The sequence below is a fragment of the Chelonia mydas genome, chromosome 11 (genome assembly GCF_015237465.2).
Source record: "Chelonia mydas isolate rCheMyd1 chromosome 11, rCheMyd1.pri.v2, whole genome shotgun sequence".
NCBI lineage: Eukaryota > Metazoa > Chordata > Testudines > Cheloniidae > Chelonia > Chelonia mydas.
In genome coordinates, this window is record NC_051251.2 from 39047786 (window position 1) to 39066951 (window position 19166).

At 42.6% G+C, this 19166-nt stretch overlaps 1 protein-coding gene across 1 annotated transcript in view; it reads left to right on the plus strand.

Annotated features, from left to right (window-relative positions):
* Positions 1–19166, plus strand: part of MYO3B (myosin IIIB) — a 298357-nt gene that overhangs the window by 258939 nt on the left and 20252 nt on the right. The window contains exons 32-34 of the mRNA XM_043525586.1: positions 3774–3880; positions 4255–4301; positions 5798–5964. Of these exons, the coding sequence (XP_043381521.1) occupies positions 3774–3880; positions 4255–4301; positions 5798–5933 (290 nt within the window). The 3' untranslated portion in view covers positions 5934–5964. The remainder of the gene's footprint in view (positions 1–3773; positions 3881–4254; positions 4302–5797; positions 5965–19166) is intronic.

The following is a 19166-nucleotide window of genomic DNA, read 5'->3' on the forward strand; positions in this document are numbered from 1 at the left end:
CATTGGGCCAAGAAAAGATCCCTTCAGGACCCTATTCGAAACAGCCCTATTGGCTAATGTTTCCCAATTTATAATGACTTTTTTTTAGATTTGTCAGCCAGTTTTAACTCTTTTAAATGGACTACTTTGATTTTGGTATAAAAATCAGGGATGTAACGGGAATAAGTGTCTGTCCACCCATCCTGCAGCTTCTGCCCAGATTTTCTGGTCTGTGTGCACAGTGGGGAAAAGTGAGGTCTGTGGGCAGAGAGAGAGGTAGAGGCTGAGTGGAGCCTCGGCTCATCTTCCCCTTCACCACTACCACCACCATGTCAGCCAGTGCAGCTGAGCTGGTTCAGTGGGCAGAAGTAATCAGCACCTGGTAAAGAACTAGTGGGTAATACTTCACACTGCCACAAGGAAAAAAACTGGGTCTCTGAGTCACAGGTCCGTCCTTGTACTGCTCCCGAGGCAGTGCAGCAATACCCTAGCCCTAACACAGGGCAATAGGTTGTCTCATTCTAGCCCTAAGTCTCTGATTTAATATGAGGAAAGGGGGTCAAATCTCCCCTATAGAAATATTGGCTTAAGGAGAGAGTGAAGGAAATGAAGCTGGCCCTCTTTTCTAATTCTAGGAGTGGCATCTGAATGTGTAGCACACAGACTCTTGTGGGCATACCAGAGGCACGCAGCATACTTTGGGTGCTTATAAAAAAATAAATAGATAGTTGTTGTTATTACAATGACAAGTAATTTTTCCTGTCAGTGGCCTTAACTTTGTCATCAAAGCTAAACATTTTAAAACACTATTTGAAATGCCTATTTAACTGCTGAATGTAGAGCATATGTTAATACACTTTTCTCCAGATACAGTAGTGTATGATAAACGTTACCAGATTTTCTTACTATTCCTATTTTATGCTACTAAATGCTAAGACAAATGGGCCCACTGAAAAGGTATTTCCTTTGGAGGACGCAATCTGCAGGCCACCCGTGTAATATGCAGAAATAATTATGTGTAGGGATAAAAAGCAAGAGCAAAACTTTATTAAATTAGACTTCAGATGGACAAAATAAACGATAGCAACATAAAATTTTAATGTAGATGTTGCTGGAAAATAAAAGAAAGGTAATTAAAATATATTTTGAAAAAAGAATACAGTGTATTCCCTTTGTCACGTAATCCAGTACATCACATCACAGCAGGGTATTGATGATCAACTTTGTAATAATTGTGTGTTTTTGGCAAGCATCTGATAGATGTGTGAAAGAGTGTCTAATTCTTCACTCACTCACACTAGCTTTACACCAATAATAAGAATTGATTTCAGTGCAATGACTCCTGATTTATATTTATGTAAGGGAGATCATAATTTGGCCCTAAAACTGAAACATCACCACGAGGACAATGACAGATCCTGACATAATCAGAAGTTTTGAATCCTAAGGTCTCTTCCAAACCTAAACTTAATAATTTTGGAAATGCTCAGTGATATAAGGTGAAATCCTGGCCTCATTAAAGTCAATGGCAAAATGTCCATTGATTGTATTGGGACCAAGATTTAATTGATAATCTCTTTATTATATTTAAATATCATAGGGGACATTTTCAAAGACACGAATAGGAGTTAGACATCCAACTCCCACTGACTTTCGAGCAATATACCCTGGAAGAGTTTTGTACCTTGTCTACTTAGAGACAATATTGGCAAACAGCAAAAGTGTAGGCAGTGCCGCCAGAATTTCTTGAACCACAAACCACTCTTTGCAAAATGAGTAGAACATTGGAAAGCATCAGGATCTTAAGCTTTTGTGATTATAGTTAGCAAATAATATGAATTTATTACTAGAGGGTATTTTGTTGTTGTAAAGAGTTAATTTCTTCAAACAAATAACTTTAAGATTTTGAGCCTGACTTTGTCCTGAGTCACATAGTGGGAATCACACCTGTGCATTGTGTACATATCATAGTTGAGAGTAAAACTGAGTAAACACACATAGGCAAATGTGAATAATGGGCTTTCTCCTACAATAATTCAGTGGTAGCTGAGGGATGGATTTGCATCAAGCTTGAAGTTCCATGAAGAACAAATAAATAATAGGTGAACACTGCATAGTACCAAGCAAGTTATAAAAGCTACTGCAATTGGGTAGAAAAAACAGTTTGTCAAATCTTTGGGTTTGTGAGATTTGGGGGTTTTTTATGCTAGCGGGATTATTTTCTTTAAAAAATATAATTGCATTGAAATGTATCCTTTCTTTAAGGACTAGATAATTGTTTTGAAAAGACCTTATATAAAGGCTCCTTGGCATAGAAGGCAGTGTTGGATCTTTGCTGACAGACAGTCGTATTCTGACACTGGTTTTTATGTAAAACTCACACTGATTTCCATGGGTGCTTCACATCTGGAACAATGGCAGGATGTGTCCCAAAATGGGGATAACACCTGAAAAACTTTAGAGAAACCCAGCAATCAGTAGTCTGTGGACCTGGGAACATCACAAAACTGCTTTAAAGAATTATCTTATCATCAAGGGCCAGATCCTACAAATGGATCTGTCTGGGCAGAGCCCCCCATCTACACAGGGCCCCCCATTAGCTTCTGTTTTGAAGTTTTCAAAGGGGCTTAAGTGGAACAAGGACCTTGTGCTGGGCCTCTGGAGAGGGGCAAATTTGACTCTTCAGGCAGGATCCAAGTGTAATGTGACTAATATTTTTCCTTCAGTGTTTGTATTGAAAGTTAAATATTCACCTGTTTCTTTGAACTGGAAATATTATTAGATTATTTATTATTTTTTTAAAAATCATGTTAAAATCAGATATTAGAAAGGTCAAAATAGGCTGTGTGAATGATCTTTTTGGAAAAGAAATGAATTCCCAGATTTTTTTTTCTATTAGCATATTTATGAATTGTCCTTAAAATAGTGCTCATATCATCAATTAGTTTTGCTGTGTTAGGTTCTTTCCAACAGGTTTTTTTTTCTGAATCATCTCTTATAGATTACACAGAACAATATTCTTTTTTGAAAAAAGCAAAAATACGAAGGCTGTTAGCTTGCACTAGCTCAAACCATATTTTCTACAAAATCCACCCTTCTAAAATGTTTTTCTAATCTTTAAATTGTGTGTGTTCCAGATGGCTTTAACCAACTCTTACTCCATAGTGTATCACAAATTAACTCACGGAGGCATTATCTCAAATGGCACTGATTTCTCTGTTTAAATAGAATGTTATATCAAGAAAGTCGCTTTTTATATAGTAAAACAAAGACAATAATAAACTAATTCTCATCAAAGGGATTTGTTACTGTTGCATCTATAAACATAGATGAACGGTTTTGATGCTGATGCTGTTACTAGTCCCTAGCTAGTCACAATGCTTATCCTGCTTAGATAACAAAATATGTCAATATAAAGGGTCAAAGGAACAAGGAACTATGAAGTGAGCTATAGCTCACGAAAGCTTATGCTCAAATAAATTTGTTAGTCTCTAGGGTGCCACAAGTACTCCTTTTCTTTTTGCAGATACAGACTAACACGGCTGCTACTCTGAAACCTGGAATAAAATGATGTTATCAGAGAAAGTTTCATCTATAAACTCTTGTTTAAACCAAGTTCCAAAACAGAAAACAGAGATCCCAAACTTTCTGTATACCTTCTTAGAATAGGACAGATTTGCTAATAAATCTAGGAGTGAACAGAAAAGAAGAAAGGACTGCTTATAGCTAAAATATGCTAAGACATTCGCAGCACCTGGCATGGCTTAAAACTAAATTGCGTTATCTTACTGTAGGTTCAGAAAACTGTCTCAAACAGAAGCTGAGAACACCTCGTCGACGATGTCAGCAGCCCAAAATGCTGAATAGCCCTGAGGACAACATGTACTATAACCAGTTAAATGTGAGTTCAAAGTGGCAATAAAGCTGTTTTACTGGCTTTGTTTCCAGTTAATAATTCGGTTATTAATACCTGTTCCAGCCCCTCCAGCCCCACCCCCACGTTCTTTTGCTCTCGTCTTGAACATGTGCTTATGCTCTTTATCTGTTGCTTTCATGTCAGGATGTCTGCCTTCACGGTGAATAATTGATGTGGTTTATCAAAGACGAGCAAGATGCATGCTTCATCAGGCTCACTTGAGCCCTTTGATCAAAAAAATTATGCTGTGACTTCTGATATTATCAGCATCTGCTTGCATTCAACACAAAATCACTTTGAATTAAAAATTAACGACTTGCTGCTTTGCTTTGACTGTGTGTTCTTGGCCCTCTCCACAGGGAACTCTAGAATATCAAGGGAGCAAGAGGAAGCCAAGAAAACTTGGGTAAATATCTATCTTCTTAGTTCTAAGCAACTGTAAACAGAAGAAGTCCTTTGTGATATTACAGAAAATGAAAAACTTTTTAGAGAAGTTTCTAAAAATAAACAATTACCATATCTCTGTGCATTGACATTGGACATTTTCTACAGAAGCAAATATAAAACATGTATCTAATACTGTTTGCAAACACTAGAACTGGCTCTTACAAAATATTCTCCCCAACTCTCTCTCAGTACAACTCAAACAAATTTTAGCTTCCCCTTTTTAAATAAACAAATTTAGTCGTAGTAAAAGGTGCTGGACTGAGAGTCTTTGAGGTTGAAGCTCATTAGCCTACAGCAAGCATAACATGGACAAAAGCCATGCAGGCTTCCTCTCACTACCCGAGCAATATGCTTCCGCCCTGCCTCAGGAGGGACCAGTTCTAAGAGAAGGCAGAGAGGGGAGTTCTTTCCTAAAAAGGGTTGTTCTTTGCCCACTAGCTCTCAGCTAAGAGCCACCAGTGGTGCTAATTAGTACCACTTGTAACATGGATGCTTTTCAGCAGAAGGTGGGCAGAGATCACTAGTGCATTTCACAAAAGCCACCATCCAGCAGTAACAAATTTCACGTATTACTGACATGTGCAGCAACTAGTGCTGGACGAACACAGCAAAGACATATTGATGAACACTCAGGCAGTGACACCCATACATTTTCTTTGACCCTTTTTTATTCATTTTCTGCAGATAGTTATATAAGTGACTTTCTTTTGTTCACAACAATGTTCACGGAAAGTGAAAGTCTTGTGGATACTAATGCAAATGGGGTTTGTGAGAAGGTTCAAACCGGAATTGTTTGCTTGACTGTCTTGGTATCTCTTTGAGTTACCTCCTCCAGTTTATAAAACTCTGTCCCCCAGTCGGGGAGCAGAAATAATACTATGTAATTTCGGTGTCCAGTCATACATCATGAGAAGCTGAAGACACAGTTGGAGCAAATAGGGCCTGATCCAAAACCCGCTGAAGATAATGGAATTCCCTTTAGTGGGCTTTGGATCAGGCCCATAGTTCACAAACAAATGTTTGCCTATGGAATTCGAACAATTCTGAATAATGAACGTATTTGTAAATATCAAAGTCTGTGTGTGGAAAATTTTCAATCAGACAAAAATGCTACATTTGTGAAATAAAATACGTGCTACAAATAATTGCTGTGACTGTACTGCAGACCTAGAGATGAAAGGCTGTGTGACCTGTTACCAATCCTCAGAGCCATTCAGTTCCCACAGAGAGATTTAGGGCACTGAAAAGCGGCAGCAAGATTGAGAGACATGTACAAAGGCTGCATCTTGTTAACAAAATCATCCCATCTTTTCCCCTTCTTGTATTAACACTTTTTCAGTGTTTTCATTTCACCATCCATAGAGAGGTATATTTCTTAAGGTTTTGGAGAACTACTTTGTACTTTTTATTTTATATACTTAATAAAAATAGTTTGTTTTGTGTTTTGTTTCAAAGCCAAATCAAAGTGCTTGATGGGGAGGATGAATATTACAAATCATTGTCAGCTGTCGAATCTATCACTGAAGATGACAACTCACTCAACCCCACATCTTCTCTTTCCTCAAGAGGAGTGTCTTTTGCTCAGAGCTGAACTTCACCATTTACGCTTTGGTCTAATGCTGGTAAGAGTCATTGCACGTGTTTAGCAAATCTGGTTTGCATGTGTGTCTGAGAGAGAGGCAGACAGACATAATTATGAATGAATTATGTTATATTAAATACTTATGAAGCCTCTTGCAAAATTAGACCCTGATTCTGTAAACACTACCCACCTGAGTAGTTCCATTTAACTTTACTCATATAAGGAGTCCTGTTGAAGTCAATAAAGTTACTTATAGGTGTAAGTGTTTGCAGGATCAGGCCCTAAATAGGCATCCCTTGTAAAACAGGATATTGTATAATTTTAAACTCAGCAGCATGGCATTGCAGAACTGGGACTGGGACTTTGTATTGACGTTCAGCATAATTTGAGGTCACAGTAAAAATATTATATGTCATATAGGCCTTTCAGAACTTCATATGGTTTTTTAAAACTACAAAGAATTAACACAATAAAAAGCATTGTGTAAAACCATATAAAATGCTGAATGTGTATCTCAGAATTTATCTCATAAGATAGTATTTAATGAGAGAGAGAGAGTATTTAATTTAGTAATGTTCATACTTTCCCCGAAAGAGTTACCAAAAAGAGTGGGGGTGCTGAGATCCATTGAACCAAACTCTAAACCCTGTATATAATGGAAACCACTTCAAGCCAGGGGGTGCGGCAGCACCTATGAGTCAACATAGTTTTTAAAAGGAATTGATACAAAATAATTTAGTGTATAATTGTATAGGGTACTTTTGACTAAAACACAAGACTGGGTTCCCTTCTGAGATCTACGTAATCTTAGATACATTATCTAATCTCTCTGTGCTGCAGTTTCCTCATATGCAAAATGTGGATAGCATTTCCTTGCCTCTCAGGGGTATTGTGAAACTTAATTCACTTAGGGTGAAATTCACTGTCCATTGAAGTCAATGAGGTTTAAGCATGCCTAATTTAGCATATGCTAACATGTATAGGGACATAGGAACTGCCAGAATTGCTCAGACCCAGATTGCTCTATCCATCCTGGCTGGCGGTACCCGTCTCCAACAACAGTCAGCACCACAAGATTCAGAGCAGGATGTACGAACTTTGCAATAGGCAGATGTTGTGTGATCTGCCCCCCACGTTCTGTCTCATCCTAATCTCAACTATTTAGGTATTACCTTAAACCCTGAAGCATGAGGTTTAATATCCCTTCCACAGAAATATAATGTCATTAATTATGAGAACTCTGGATATTCTTGATATCAGTACTCAAACCCCTTTTTGAATCTTGTTAAGCTCTTGGCCTCAATAATTTCCTGTTGCAGTGAATTCCATAGTATAATTACCCATTATAAGAAAAAGTATTTCCTATATCAGTTTTGAATTTCCCTCCTTTTAATTTAACTGAATGTCTCCTTGTTCTTGTATTATGAGATGAAGGGCAGAAGGTCCCAAACTCCCTTCTCTAGACCAGTCATTATTTTGTGTTCTTTTATCATGTATCCTGTTATTCATCACTGTTCGAAGTTAAACAATCCCAAACCTTTTCATTTCTCTTCATTGGAGACTTTTCAGTGCCTTTGATCATTCTTGTTATCCAGATGAGGCCACACCACTGATTTACATAAAGGTGTTCTAATAGTCTCTGTAAGGATTTGCCATCCCATTTCTTATCCATCCTAAAATCTGGTTTGCTTTTTGACCACAGCTGCACATTGATGGGAGGTCTTCATTGAGCTGTCAACACCCAGATCCCTTTCTTGAGCCGATACAGTTAATTTAGAACCCTGTACGATTGTTAAACTACCCTGTCTGAGTAGTTTAAATTTTCCTCTCCAATGTGCATTACTTTGCATTTAATTCCATTTGCCACTGTGTTGCCCACTCACCTAATTTGTTTAGGTGTCTCTAAAGTTTCTCACAATCATCTATGGTCCCAACTAACCTAAATAACTTTGCATCATCTGCAAATTTTGCCCCCTTTCCAGATCATTGATAAATAAATTAAACAACACAGGACCTAGTATAGAACCATGAGACAGCTCACTGTTAACCTGATACCATGATGAAAATTAACCATTTAATTTTACTCTTTGCTTTCTGTCTTCTAGACAACTTTTAATCCATGACAATATTTTGTGTCTCACCCTGTGACCGTGCTTCTTCAGTACCCTCCTATGCAGGACCTTGTTGAGGGCCTTTTGGAAGTCTAAATAAACAATATGAACCAGTTCTCCCTTATCCACTACTTCACTGACAAGTTTAGAGAATTCTAAAAATTAGTGAGACATGATTTTCCTTTGTAAAACCATGCTGGTTAGTCTCTGTCATATATTAGTAGATCCAAGCACTGCGCTGAATTGGGGCACAGTGCCCATAACCCTTCACTTAAGGGCTGAGAGAGTCCCAGGCTTTGTCTGCACTAAAAAGGATTTGCCATCTATAGCCAGAGGTGAAAGTAAGCCGGTCCGGCCCGGCCCGGCAGTAAGAGCCGGTACATAGCGATGGCACCGGCCAGGAGCCCCGGGCCCTTTAAATCACTGCCGGAGCCCTGGAGTAGCAGTAGTGGTGGTGGCAGCCGGGAGCACCAGGCCCTTTAAATCACCGCCGGGCCGCGCTGAAGGGCTGGCTGGGGGAGTCTGGTCCCAGCCCCGCCCCTTTTACCAGAGGCCCCGCCCCTTCCAGTTGAGTGCCCCTCCCCTCCCTACACACACCTTGCTCAGGACCTTGGCCACCCTGCATACAGGTAAGTCTCTTAAGTTACTTTCACCCCTGGCTATAGCTGTACTGGTAACCATTCTAGTGGGAATGCAGCTTATGCGAGTTTCCTGAACAAAAGAAGCTACACCAGCAAAAGGACTTTATAACTTGTATAACTGCATCTACGTAGAGCTTTTGCTGCCATAGCAATGTCCTATCTTCTGTGAATATGGAGGACAATTAATCACCGTCCTTTTTATAATAGGCCTTAACATATTTGAAGTCTCCGATCAGGTCCCCCCTCAATCTTCTTTTTTCAAGATTAAACATGTCCAGTTTCTTCAATCTTTCCTAGAGCTTTGGGCCAGGAAAAGGGAGACAGACAGGGAGTCTAGCAGAAGCCTCAAATCTCTCCTAGTGGTCACAGTACTGTTCCTGCAGTCTGGCGTACGAGGCTGAAAGTGAAATTGAAAAAGAATATTTCCCATTCATGTTCTTCTCTTCAATCTCCATCAAAAACCTGACAGAATGGCTGGCAAGATTAAAGGCCAAAGAGCTGCAAGCAATGGGCCATGACCTTGGATTATGGAGAACACTGAGTGTGTGAGGGTGCATGTTAGAATCTTTAAAGTACAGATAGTTCTGAATGAGAACATGTGGGCAGCTGCCAATGAGTTAGTGACATCCAGAAGTGCAGTACAAATATGGCTGGTAATTAATACGATGGATGGATGTTTGTTTCTCTCTCTCCAGAAATCTCTTGGATGCCCATCAGCCTCTTTCCATCTCACTAAAACTTGCCATGAATGAGCATCCTTTGTACTATCTCAAGAGAAAACTTTTTCTTGAGATAATTTGCTAAAACTCAAAGTGCTAGAATTTATGAGATGTTAGAATGGGAAATAAAACTGTCTTGAAGAAAGTCACATGAATGTGTGGGCTCCCATACTGACTTAGGTCACAAGACCCTCAAAAATATATGGTGTCTTCATAGTGCAATTTTTTGTCTCTCACAGACATTCATAAAAAAGCAGTTTTTAAAGTAGTTTTATATATTTTTAAATGCAGAAAGTCAGGACATATGGCTGTAATCCACGTTATTGTCATAGGCAGTTTAATTATAGGTTACCAATTGTATATTATTTGGTGGTAGCCAAGCTTTGCACATAAGTAACAGGGAACAAAAATCATAAATTCAACATGAATATAATTCTACAATAATACCAAATATGGCTCTAACTCAACAAAGCATGTAAACCCATGTTTAATTTTAAGCATGTCTGTAATCCCAGCTCTATTTAACAAAGCTCTTAAACCCATGTTTAGGTGCTTTGCTGAATTGCGGCCCTGGTCAGCGAAAGCTGTGTCAAGGCATTAAATTGTAAAACACAAGGAAGACACTTAACAGTTTTTTCTGTTATTAAGCATAAGCATTTACTAATCTTAGATCTTCTGACATTCTTTTTAAAGGATGGTATGCCATATTCTTCTTTGAGTGATTGCTCATATTGATTCCAATTAGGTGTGTGCGCGCCACGTGCAAAGTCGTCAGAAAGTTTTTCCCCGAGCAGCACCAGTCGGGTTGGCTGTGGAGCCCCCTGGAGTGGCGCCTTCATAGTGCTCTATATATGACCCTGCTGACCCGGCGCCTTCTCAGTTCCTTCTTACTGCCAGTGATGGTCATTGGAACTGTGGCATCTTGCTCTGCAAGCTCTCCACATTTCCCTAGCTTCTCTTCGGAATGTTTTTATTTTGTAGTTGTTTAGTTCTTAGTACTGCAGACTCGGCAGTGTACACCTTGTCCTCAGGGATAGCTAGGTGGTGTAGTTCATGGCTGCAAGTCTCGGGGCTCCCGTTCGAGGTTCAGCAAACTATGCAAGACCTACCCTTTGAAGGGGAGAGCCTGTTTGCCAGACAGACTGACTCCAAACTGCATAGCCTCAAAGACTCCAGGGCGACAATGAAATCTTTGAGTATGCATACACCAGCAACCCAACGAAAGCCCTTTAAGCCCCAGCTGCTGCAACAGCACCTGGTATCCTCCTTGGCCGAGGCAGGATATTTACAGGCGCAGGGGTAGGAATAGCAGGTGTAAGCAGGGGTGAAAGTAACTCCAGACACTTACTAGTATGGGGCCGGGGCCGGCTCTGGCCCCCGGAAGGGGTGGGGGCTCGGGCGGAAGAGGCGGGGCTGGGGGTCAGCATCTCCCAGCCAGCCCTTCCCAGCTGCCTGGGGCTCCAGTGGCATTTTAAAGGGCTCAGGGGCGTCCGGAGCCCCAGGCCCTTTTAAATCGCCGGCCCCGGGGCAGCTGCTCCCTTTGCCCCCCCTTCCCCACCTGTTGGTGGCCGAGAGGGGGCAAAAGGGGCAGGGATGTTAAAGCGCTGCAGGGTCCTTTGCTGCAGGAGCGCTTTAACGTTGCTGCCCCCGCCCCCGTCGCAGCCCTGCCGGTACGGATCCTACCAGCCAGGCCGCCGACGGGGGAGGCAAAAGGGGCAGGGACGCTAAAGCGCTGGCCGGTGCGAGTTCTTACCAGTATGCCATACCAGCCCGTACCGGCCCACTTTCACCCCTGGGCGTAAGCCTTCCCATCCCCCGTCCGGACAAGGCAAAGGCCTGACTAAGCCTTCGTCGGGCTCACAAGAGACATTTTGAAGGTGCGCCCGAGGAAGGAGCACCTGTCTCAAAGCCGGATCCTTCCCTGTGTTTTTTGAACCAACTATCCCTCTTCTACCGTGGATGGTCCCAAATAACCTCAGACCACTGGATTCTTCGCACAGTGGAAGTGGGATATTCTCTCCAATTCTGCTCCTACCCTCCCTCCCACACCCCTTCCCGGTACCTCTTCAGGGACCCCTCTCGCTAGCAACTCCTTATCCAGGAGGTGCAGGCACTCCTTGCCATAGGAGCAATGGAAGAGGTTCCTCAGGAGTTAAGGGGCAGGAGATTCTATTCCCGCTACTTCCTAATCCCCAGTGGGTCTCCGTCCCATTCTAGACCTGCGAGGACTCAACAAGTTGAAGTTCCACATGGTTTCCCTCAATACAATTATCCCTTCTATGGATCCGGGAGACTGGTTTGCCGCCCTCGACATGAAAGATGCGTACTTTTACATAGCAGTTCGCCCTGCACACAGATGCTTTTAAGGTTCATGATCAGCCAGAAACATCATCAGTTCATGGTCCTTCCCTTTGGCCTGTCGACAGCCCCACGAGTGTTCACCAAGTAATTGTCAGTGGTAGCAGCCTTCCTCCAAAGGAGGCAGCTGCAGGTTTACCCTTACTTCAACGACTGGCTGCTCAAGGGGCACACCAGAGAGCAGGTGGAGTCGCGGGTCAGTCTGGCCACATCCATGTTCAAGAGACTGGGTGTCCTCCGCAATGTGAACAAGTCCACTTTGTCACCAACCCAGAGAATAGAGTTTATCGGAGCAGTGTTGGACTCAGTCCAGGCAAGAGCACATCTGCTGGAGTCCCGATTCCAAGCATCATTCGATGCATGAGTACCCAACCACTACAGCAAGGAATTGCCTCAGTCTCCTCGGTCACATGGAGGCCTGCACACACGTGGTTCGACATGCCAGGCTGACGTGGCTTGTTTCGACATACCGCCCGTGGCATGACTGCCTGGGACTAGGGGTCATGGTGCTACAGCAAGTACTAGAGTCACTCCAGTGGTGGCTCAATGCTCAAATAGTCTGTGAAGGAGTCCTCTTCAGCAGCCCTCAGCTGTCCTTGTCTCTAGTTACGGATGCATCAGCTCTAGGTTGGGGCTCACATCTGGGAGATCTCTGAACACAGGGCCTCTGATCACAGGACAAGCTCTCTCTCCATATCAATATCAAGGAGCTCAGAGCGGTGTGACTTGCATGCCAGGCCTTACGGTCTCGTCTGCAAGGCCAGCATGTGGCAGTCCTGATGGACAACTCCACTGCAATGTTTTACATCAACAAGCAGGGTGGAACCCAGTCCTCGCCCCTCTGTCAGGAGGCTCTCAGGCTCTGGGAATTCTGCATAGCCCACTCCATTCACCTGGAAGCATCAAATCTGCCAAGAGTCCAGAACGTACTGGCAGATCACCTCAGCAGGTCCTTCCACAGCCATGAGCAGTCCAACGAGCCAGATGTCATTCACTCCTTTTTCCAGAGATGGGGGTTTCCCCAGGTTGATCTGTTCGCCACTCAGAACAACAGGAAGTGCCCATTGTTTTGCTCCTTCCAGAAAAGCAGCCCAGGCTCAATTGCAGACGCATTCCTGCTACCCTGGGGAGGCCATCTGCTCTACGCCTTTCCCCCAATCCCTCTCGTGCACAAGGTCCTGCTCAAGGTCTGCAGAGACAGGGTGGAACTAATTCTGGCACCACCAGCATGGCCTCGACAATACTGGTACATCACACTTTTGGATCTGTCAGTCGACGCCCCGGTCATGTTGCAGCTCCTCCCCGACTTGATCACTCAGGACCAAGGGCGGCTTCATCACCCAGACCTCTGGTCCCTCCACGTCACAGCCTGGAAGCTTCCTGGCTGAACCCTATGAAGTTCCTGTGCTCGGAGCAGGTAAGGGAGGTCTTACTCGGCAGCAGAAATTGCTCCACAAGGGCCACATACCTGGCAAAGTGGAAGAGGTTTACTTGCTGGTGTGACCAGCATCATATGCCCCCACTTCAGGTGCTGTTACCTCTTATTCTGGAGTATCTTCTGTACCTGAAACAGCAAGGCCTGGCAGTGCCATCCATAAAGGTACACTTAGCTGCTATCTCGGCTTTCCACCCTGGAGTCTCTGGATGCTCCGTCTTCGCCAACCCCCTGGTTGGACGGTTCCTCCAGGGTCTGGACCGGTTACTTTCCCAGATTAGACAGACTGTTCCTGGGTGGGTCCCTAATTTGGTCCTCTCCAAATTAATGGGGCCCCCATTCAAGCTGCTGGTAACTTGCTTCCTTCACTACCTGTCATGGAAGGTTGCCTTCCTAATTGCCATCACATCAGCAAGAAGAGTGTTAGAGTTAAAGGCCCTTACCTCCAACCCACCTTATTCAGTTTTCCACAAAGACAAGGTGCAGCTCAGACTCCGCCTCATCTTTCTTCCGAAGGTTGTGTCACATTTCCATACCAGCCAAGACATATTCCGGCCTGTTTTTTATCCAAAGCCTCATGCCAGTAGCCATAAGCAGAGGCTGCACTCTCTGGATGTTCAGCGGGCGCTAGCCTTCTACATCAAGTGCACTAAGCCATTCAAGAAGTCGAATTCAAGAAGTTCTTCGTAGCGGTGGCAGACCGGATGAAAGGATTCCTGGTCTCATCTCAAAGAATATCTTCCTGGATCACATCCTGCATCCGCACGTGCTACTATCTGGCCAAGACACCAGCCCCGGCACTTACGGCACACTCGACAAGGGCATAGTTCTCATCAGTGGCGTTCCTGGCCCAGGTTCCGATCCAAGAAATCTGTAGGGCAGCAACTTGGTCCTGGGTACATATGTTCACCTCTCATTACACCAGCATGCCAGAGATGATGCAGCTTTCTGCAGAGCAGTGCTCCAATCAGCGATTCCATAACTCCAAGCCCACCACCTAGGTAAGGCTTGGGAGTCACCTAATTGGAATCGATATGAGCAATCACTCAAAAAAAAAAAACAAAAACCCAACGGTTACTCACATTCTTGTAACTGTTGTTCTTCGAGATGTGTTGCTCATACCCATTCCAAACCCACCCACCTTCCCCTCTGTCGGAGTAGCCAGCAAGAAGGAACTGAGGAGGTGCCAGGTTGGCAGGGTCATACATAGGCGCCACTCTAGGGGGCTCTACAGCCAACCCGACAGGTGCTGCTAGGGGAAAAACTTTCCGACGACTGTGCATGCGGTGCGCGCACACCTAGTTAGAATGGATATGAGCAATCACTCGAACAACAACAGTTACGAGAAGGTGAGTGACTGGTTTTTTCAGTGAGATTGCTTGCAGAATAAAGTAGTATTAACTGTGGGTGAAGCTGGCCCCAAATGATTAGATTTACAACATTAAGCACCCATTACTGAATAATCTAATCGTGTGCCATTCTGAAAATCTAATTGGATAAGAATTGTGTCCACAACAAGTCTGTTCTTCCTATTACTTTTGTACCCTGTCCTCCCTTCTCCACCTGCTTCTTTGTCTTGTCCACCTGCGTATTGTTTTCTAGGATATAAACCTTCTGGAATAGGGACTCCCATTTACTACCTGTTTGTGCACTGACTAGGAGAACAGGGGAATGGGGTCCCAACGATGTGGCTAAGGTATCTAAGCACTACCATTATATTAATGTTTCATCATCATCATCATAATGCAGCGCACAATAGACATAAATATAGCTGCTTACATCTCTGTATCCTCCCCCAGATGTATATTGCTCCCTACATATACATATAAGTCTAGTGCCTAGAGACCTAAGCAGGTTAACTCCCTTCTCATCCTTAATTTAGTGCACTCATAAACTTTTATCTCACAGTTTTGCTGCTAAGAGCCACATTCTCAGCTGCTGTGAATCAGTGTATCTACACTGAAGTCAGCTGAAAAACTTGAGATTTTGCTGTCACTGAGTCTGTCAGCTTTCATTTGTTTAGGCTTGTTCTGCTCACAGTGAGGGAAAGGGGCAGGGTGTTGCATTGCTACTGAAGAAACACTGTTTCATATTGCTGCAATCCTGAACAAAAGCTGCTTTTTCAAAGAACCACTATGCAGAGCCAAATCCTGCAGGCTGGGGGAGGGGAGCTTTGCAGGGGGGAAGCTCTGTGGCATCCTATCCATCATGAGGCCAGACCCCATCAGCTGTTTGGGAGCTCTCAACTTGTTTCATTGCTGGGAGAGAAGAGGTTTCTCGGCCCTCCCACTGCCGCCCTGGCTGAACCTGCTTCCCCACAGGGACCAAGGCAAAGGAACCAACTCCCTGGTGGCCCCACTGCCTTATATGGACATGGGAAGGTAGAGTCTGATTCTTCTTCAAGGTGAGAAGGTGGCCTGTGTATGCAGGGCTCAGCTCTGTAGTGGCTGTGAGGAGGTAACTGAACCTTCCCCCGCAGGATTCAGTTACTGTTCCATGAGTGCAGAGCTCTGATGGGGCTTTGCAGCTGCTGAGCAGAAGGGTCAAGAACTGGCCCAGGCTACTCCACCCCAGCAATCAAACAAAATGCATGCAGAATTATGTTCCAGTCCTCCTGTTTGTATTCTTGTATTGAGGTATAGAATATTTCATTACATTAACAGAAGCCAAGCCTTTTCTCCTGGGGCCCTCCCAACAGGTAACCCAGCAATCTCATACCATGAACCAGCAGCACAGACGGACTTCTCAATCCCACATTGATGGATAAATAGGTGACCCTCATCCCTGATGTTCCTAACAGTAAATGTCCCCCTCCAAAAAAGTGCCCCTCAAATTGTCCTCTTACCAAGTACATGGGAGAAAAAATGGGCCTTGCAGTGTGGCCAAAGGGTTAATAGATCCAAGCTGAGATGGACCAAGGGGAGAAATGAATGAACGCTGAGTTCCAGAGTCAGGTATCTTCCCAGAGAGGATCCTGCCAGCCCCTCTCTGCACTTTATACCAGAAAAGCTCCAGCTTGAGTGCCATTGCTGATTTCAGTTCTGGCTTTTTGGCCATGGTTGGACTTGTGGTTAAGGTACTGGCCTGGGACTCAAGAGATCTATGTTCAATTCCCAACTTTATCACAGATCTTGTCTGGGACCTTGAGTGAGTCATTTAGTCTCTCTTTGCCTCAGTTCCCCATCTGTAAAATGAGGATAATTACTTTCTCCCATCTCTTGTCTTGTCTTCTCTATTTAGATTGTAAGCTCCTTGGAGCAGGAACTGTCTCTTACTGTATGTTTATATAGTGCCTTTCGCAGTGGGGCAATATTTGTTCAGTCTCTGCTTACATTAGGGGTGGGGAGATCACTTAATAAGATATTTTAGTATTGTAAAATGCTTGGAGAGGATGTACATCAGTCATTTAAGACAGGTGTCCTTTAATACAGGTATCACCATATTTTTAAAATGTCAATATCAGAGGGGTCTGAGTTGCCTGGAAGGAAATGAATGGATATCTTTATATAATAATCATTATTTTATTCTATTATAGGTATGATAAGTCTGTTTGTTTGCAGGGCCGGATTAACGCAGGGGCTTTAGGGGCTGCAGCCCAGGGCCCTGTTCTAAGGGGGGACCCCGGCGCAGCAGTGATCAGGCAGGACTGCCTGCATGCCATGGCCTCACGCCACTCCTGCCTGCCTCTTGTTTACAATGTCACCTGAAAGTGAGAACAGCCATTCTCATGGCACTATTGTAAGCGGTGTCACAAGATGTTTGTGCCAGATGCACTAAAGATTCATACGTCCCTTCATGCTTCCGTTACCATTCCAGGGGACATGCATCCATGCTGATGATGGGTTCTGCTTGATAAAAATCCAAAGCAGTGCAGACCAACACATGTTCATTTTCATTATCTGAGTCAGATGCCACCAGCAGAAGGTTGATTTTCTTTTTTGGTTGTTTGGGTTCTGTAGTTTCCGCATCAGAGTGTTGCTCTTTTAAGACTTCTGAAAACATGCTCCACACCTTGTTCCTCTCCGATTTTGGAAGGCACTTCAGATTCTTAAACCTTGGATTGAGTGCTGTAGCTATCTTTAGAAATTTAACATTGGTACCTTCTTTGCATTTTGTCAAATCTGCAGTGAAAGTGTTCTTAAAACAAACAACATGTTCTGGGTCATCATCTGAGACTGCTATAACATGAAATATATGGCAGAATGCAGGTAAAACAGAGCAGGAGACACATAATTCTCCCCCAAGGAGTTCAGTCACAAATTTAATTAATGCATTATTTTTTTAACGAGGGTCATCAGCATGGAAACATGTCCTCTGGAATGGTGGCCGAAGCATGAAGGGGCATACGAATGTTTAGCATATCTGGCACATAAATACCTTGCAATGCTGGCTACAAAAGTTCCATAAAAATGCCTGTTCTCACTTTCTGGTGACATTGTAAATAAGAAGAGGGCAGTATTATCTCCTGCAAATGTAAATAAACTTATTTGTCTTATTGGCTGAACAAGAAGTAGAACTGAGTGGACTTGTAGGCTCTGAAGTTTTACATTGTTTTGTTTTTGAGTGCAGTTACGTAAAAAAAAAATCTACATTTGTAAGTTGCACTTTCACGACAAAGAGATTGCACTACCGTACTTGTATGAGGTGGACTGAAAAATACTATTATTTTGTTTATCATTTTTACAGTGCAAATATTTGTAATAAAAAATAATATACACTTTGATTTCAATTACAACACAGAATACCATATATATGAAAATGTAGAAAAATATCCAAAATATTTAATAAATTTCAAATGATATCCTATTGTTTAACAGTGCAATTAAAACTGCAATTAATCATGTTTTTTATTTAATTGCATGAGTTCACTGCAATTAATTGACAGCCCTAATTAAAAGGCAAGTTTAGTATAGTGTTAGTAGCCTCGATGCCATAATTGTAATCATTTTGTTTTAAATTAGGAAAAAGACTTGTCTACAGGGGCCCCACAAAATCTAATAGCCCCGAGTCCACAGGAGAGTTAATCTGGCCCTGTTTGTTTGAATGGGCTTTTACAGTTACAGGTGAAAATATAAAAATGAGTTTGAAGGAGTTAGCTCTGAGTGTTTATGAAACCCAGTCCAAATTCTCCAGTAGCTATATGGACGACATGCATTTGTCCTCCAGTGTCAGAAGGAAAGGGGGCAAAGGATACAGGAAAAAGCTTTCAAGAAAGGTGGTATATAGAGCTGGTGGAAACATTTTCAACAGAAGCTTTCCACTGGAAAATTCAGTTTTGTCAAAATCAAAACACTTTGCTGGAAAATGTCAGTTTTGACATTTTCAATGGGAAAAAAGTCAAAATAAATTATTTCAACTTTGTCATTTCAGTAATGTTGAAACATTTTGTTTTCACTATGTCATTTCAATTCATTTAGTTTTGCTGTATGTTTAAATATTAATTTTAATATTATATGATATATAACATAATCATAATGTATTTGATATTTTATATGATAATGTTTTTGCATTATTGAAACTAGACATTTTTAGTTTATCTAAATGAAATGTTTCAATGGTTCTGCATCAAAATTTTTCCAAATTTCCTTTCCAAAATTTTGAAATGTCAGATTTTTGTTCTGATTCAGAATGAAAACAAATTTCAAAATGCTGAAATTTCCAGTGGAAATTTCCCAAACAGCTCTATTTAGAGAGAGAGAGCGAGAGAGATTAATGGTGAAACAAAAGTAGAGGGAAACCTTTGCTGCTGAGCAGCCCTGGTGAGCTGATATCTGATACCAGTTGCCTAGAGGGCCTTCAAAGTACGCAGAATACAGATCTTGTTGTGAACTAGCTAGTTGAAAGACTTTGTTAGACAGTATGTGTAATAAAATAAGAAAACCTTATCTTCAGGCAAAGGGTTGAATGAAAGATAAATCCCAGCATGAGGCCTCAATGGCAATATTCCCCGTGACTTCACTGTTATATTGGGATGAAAA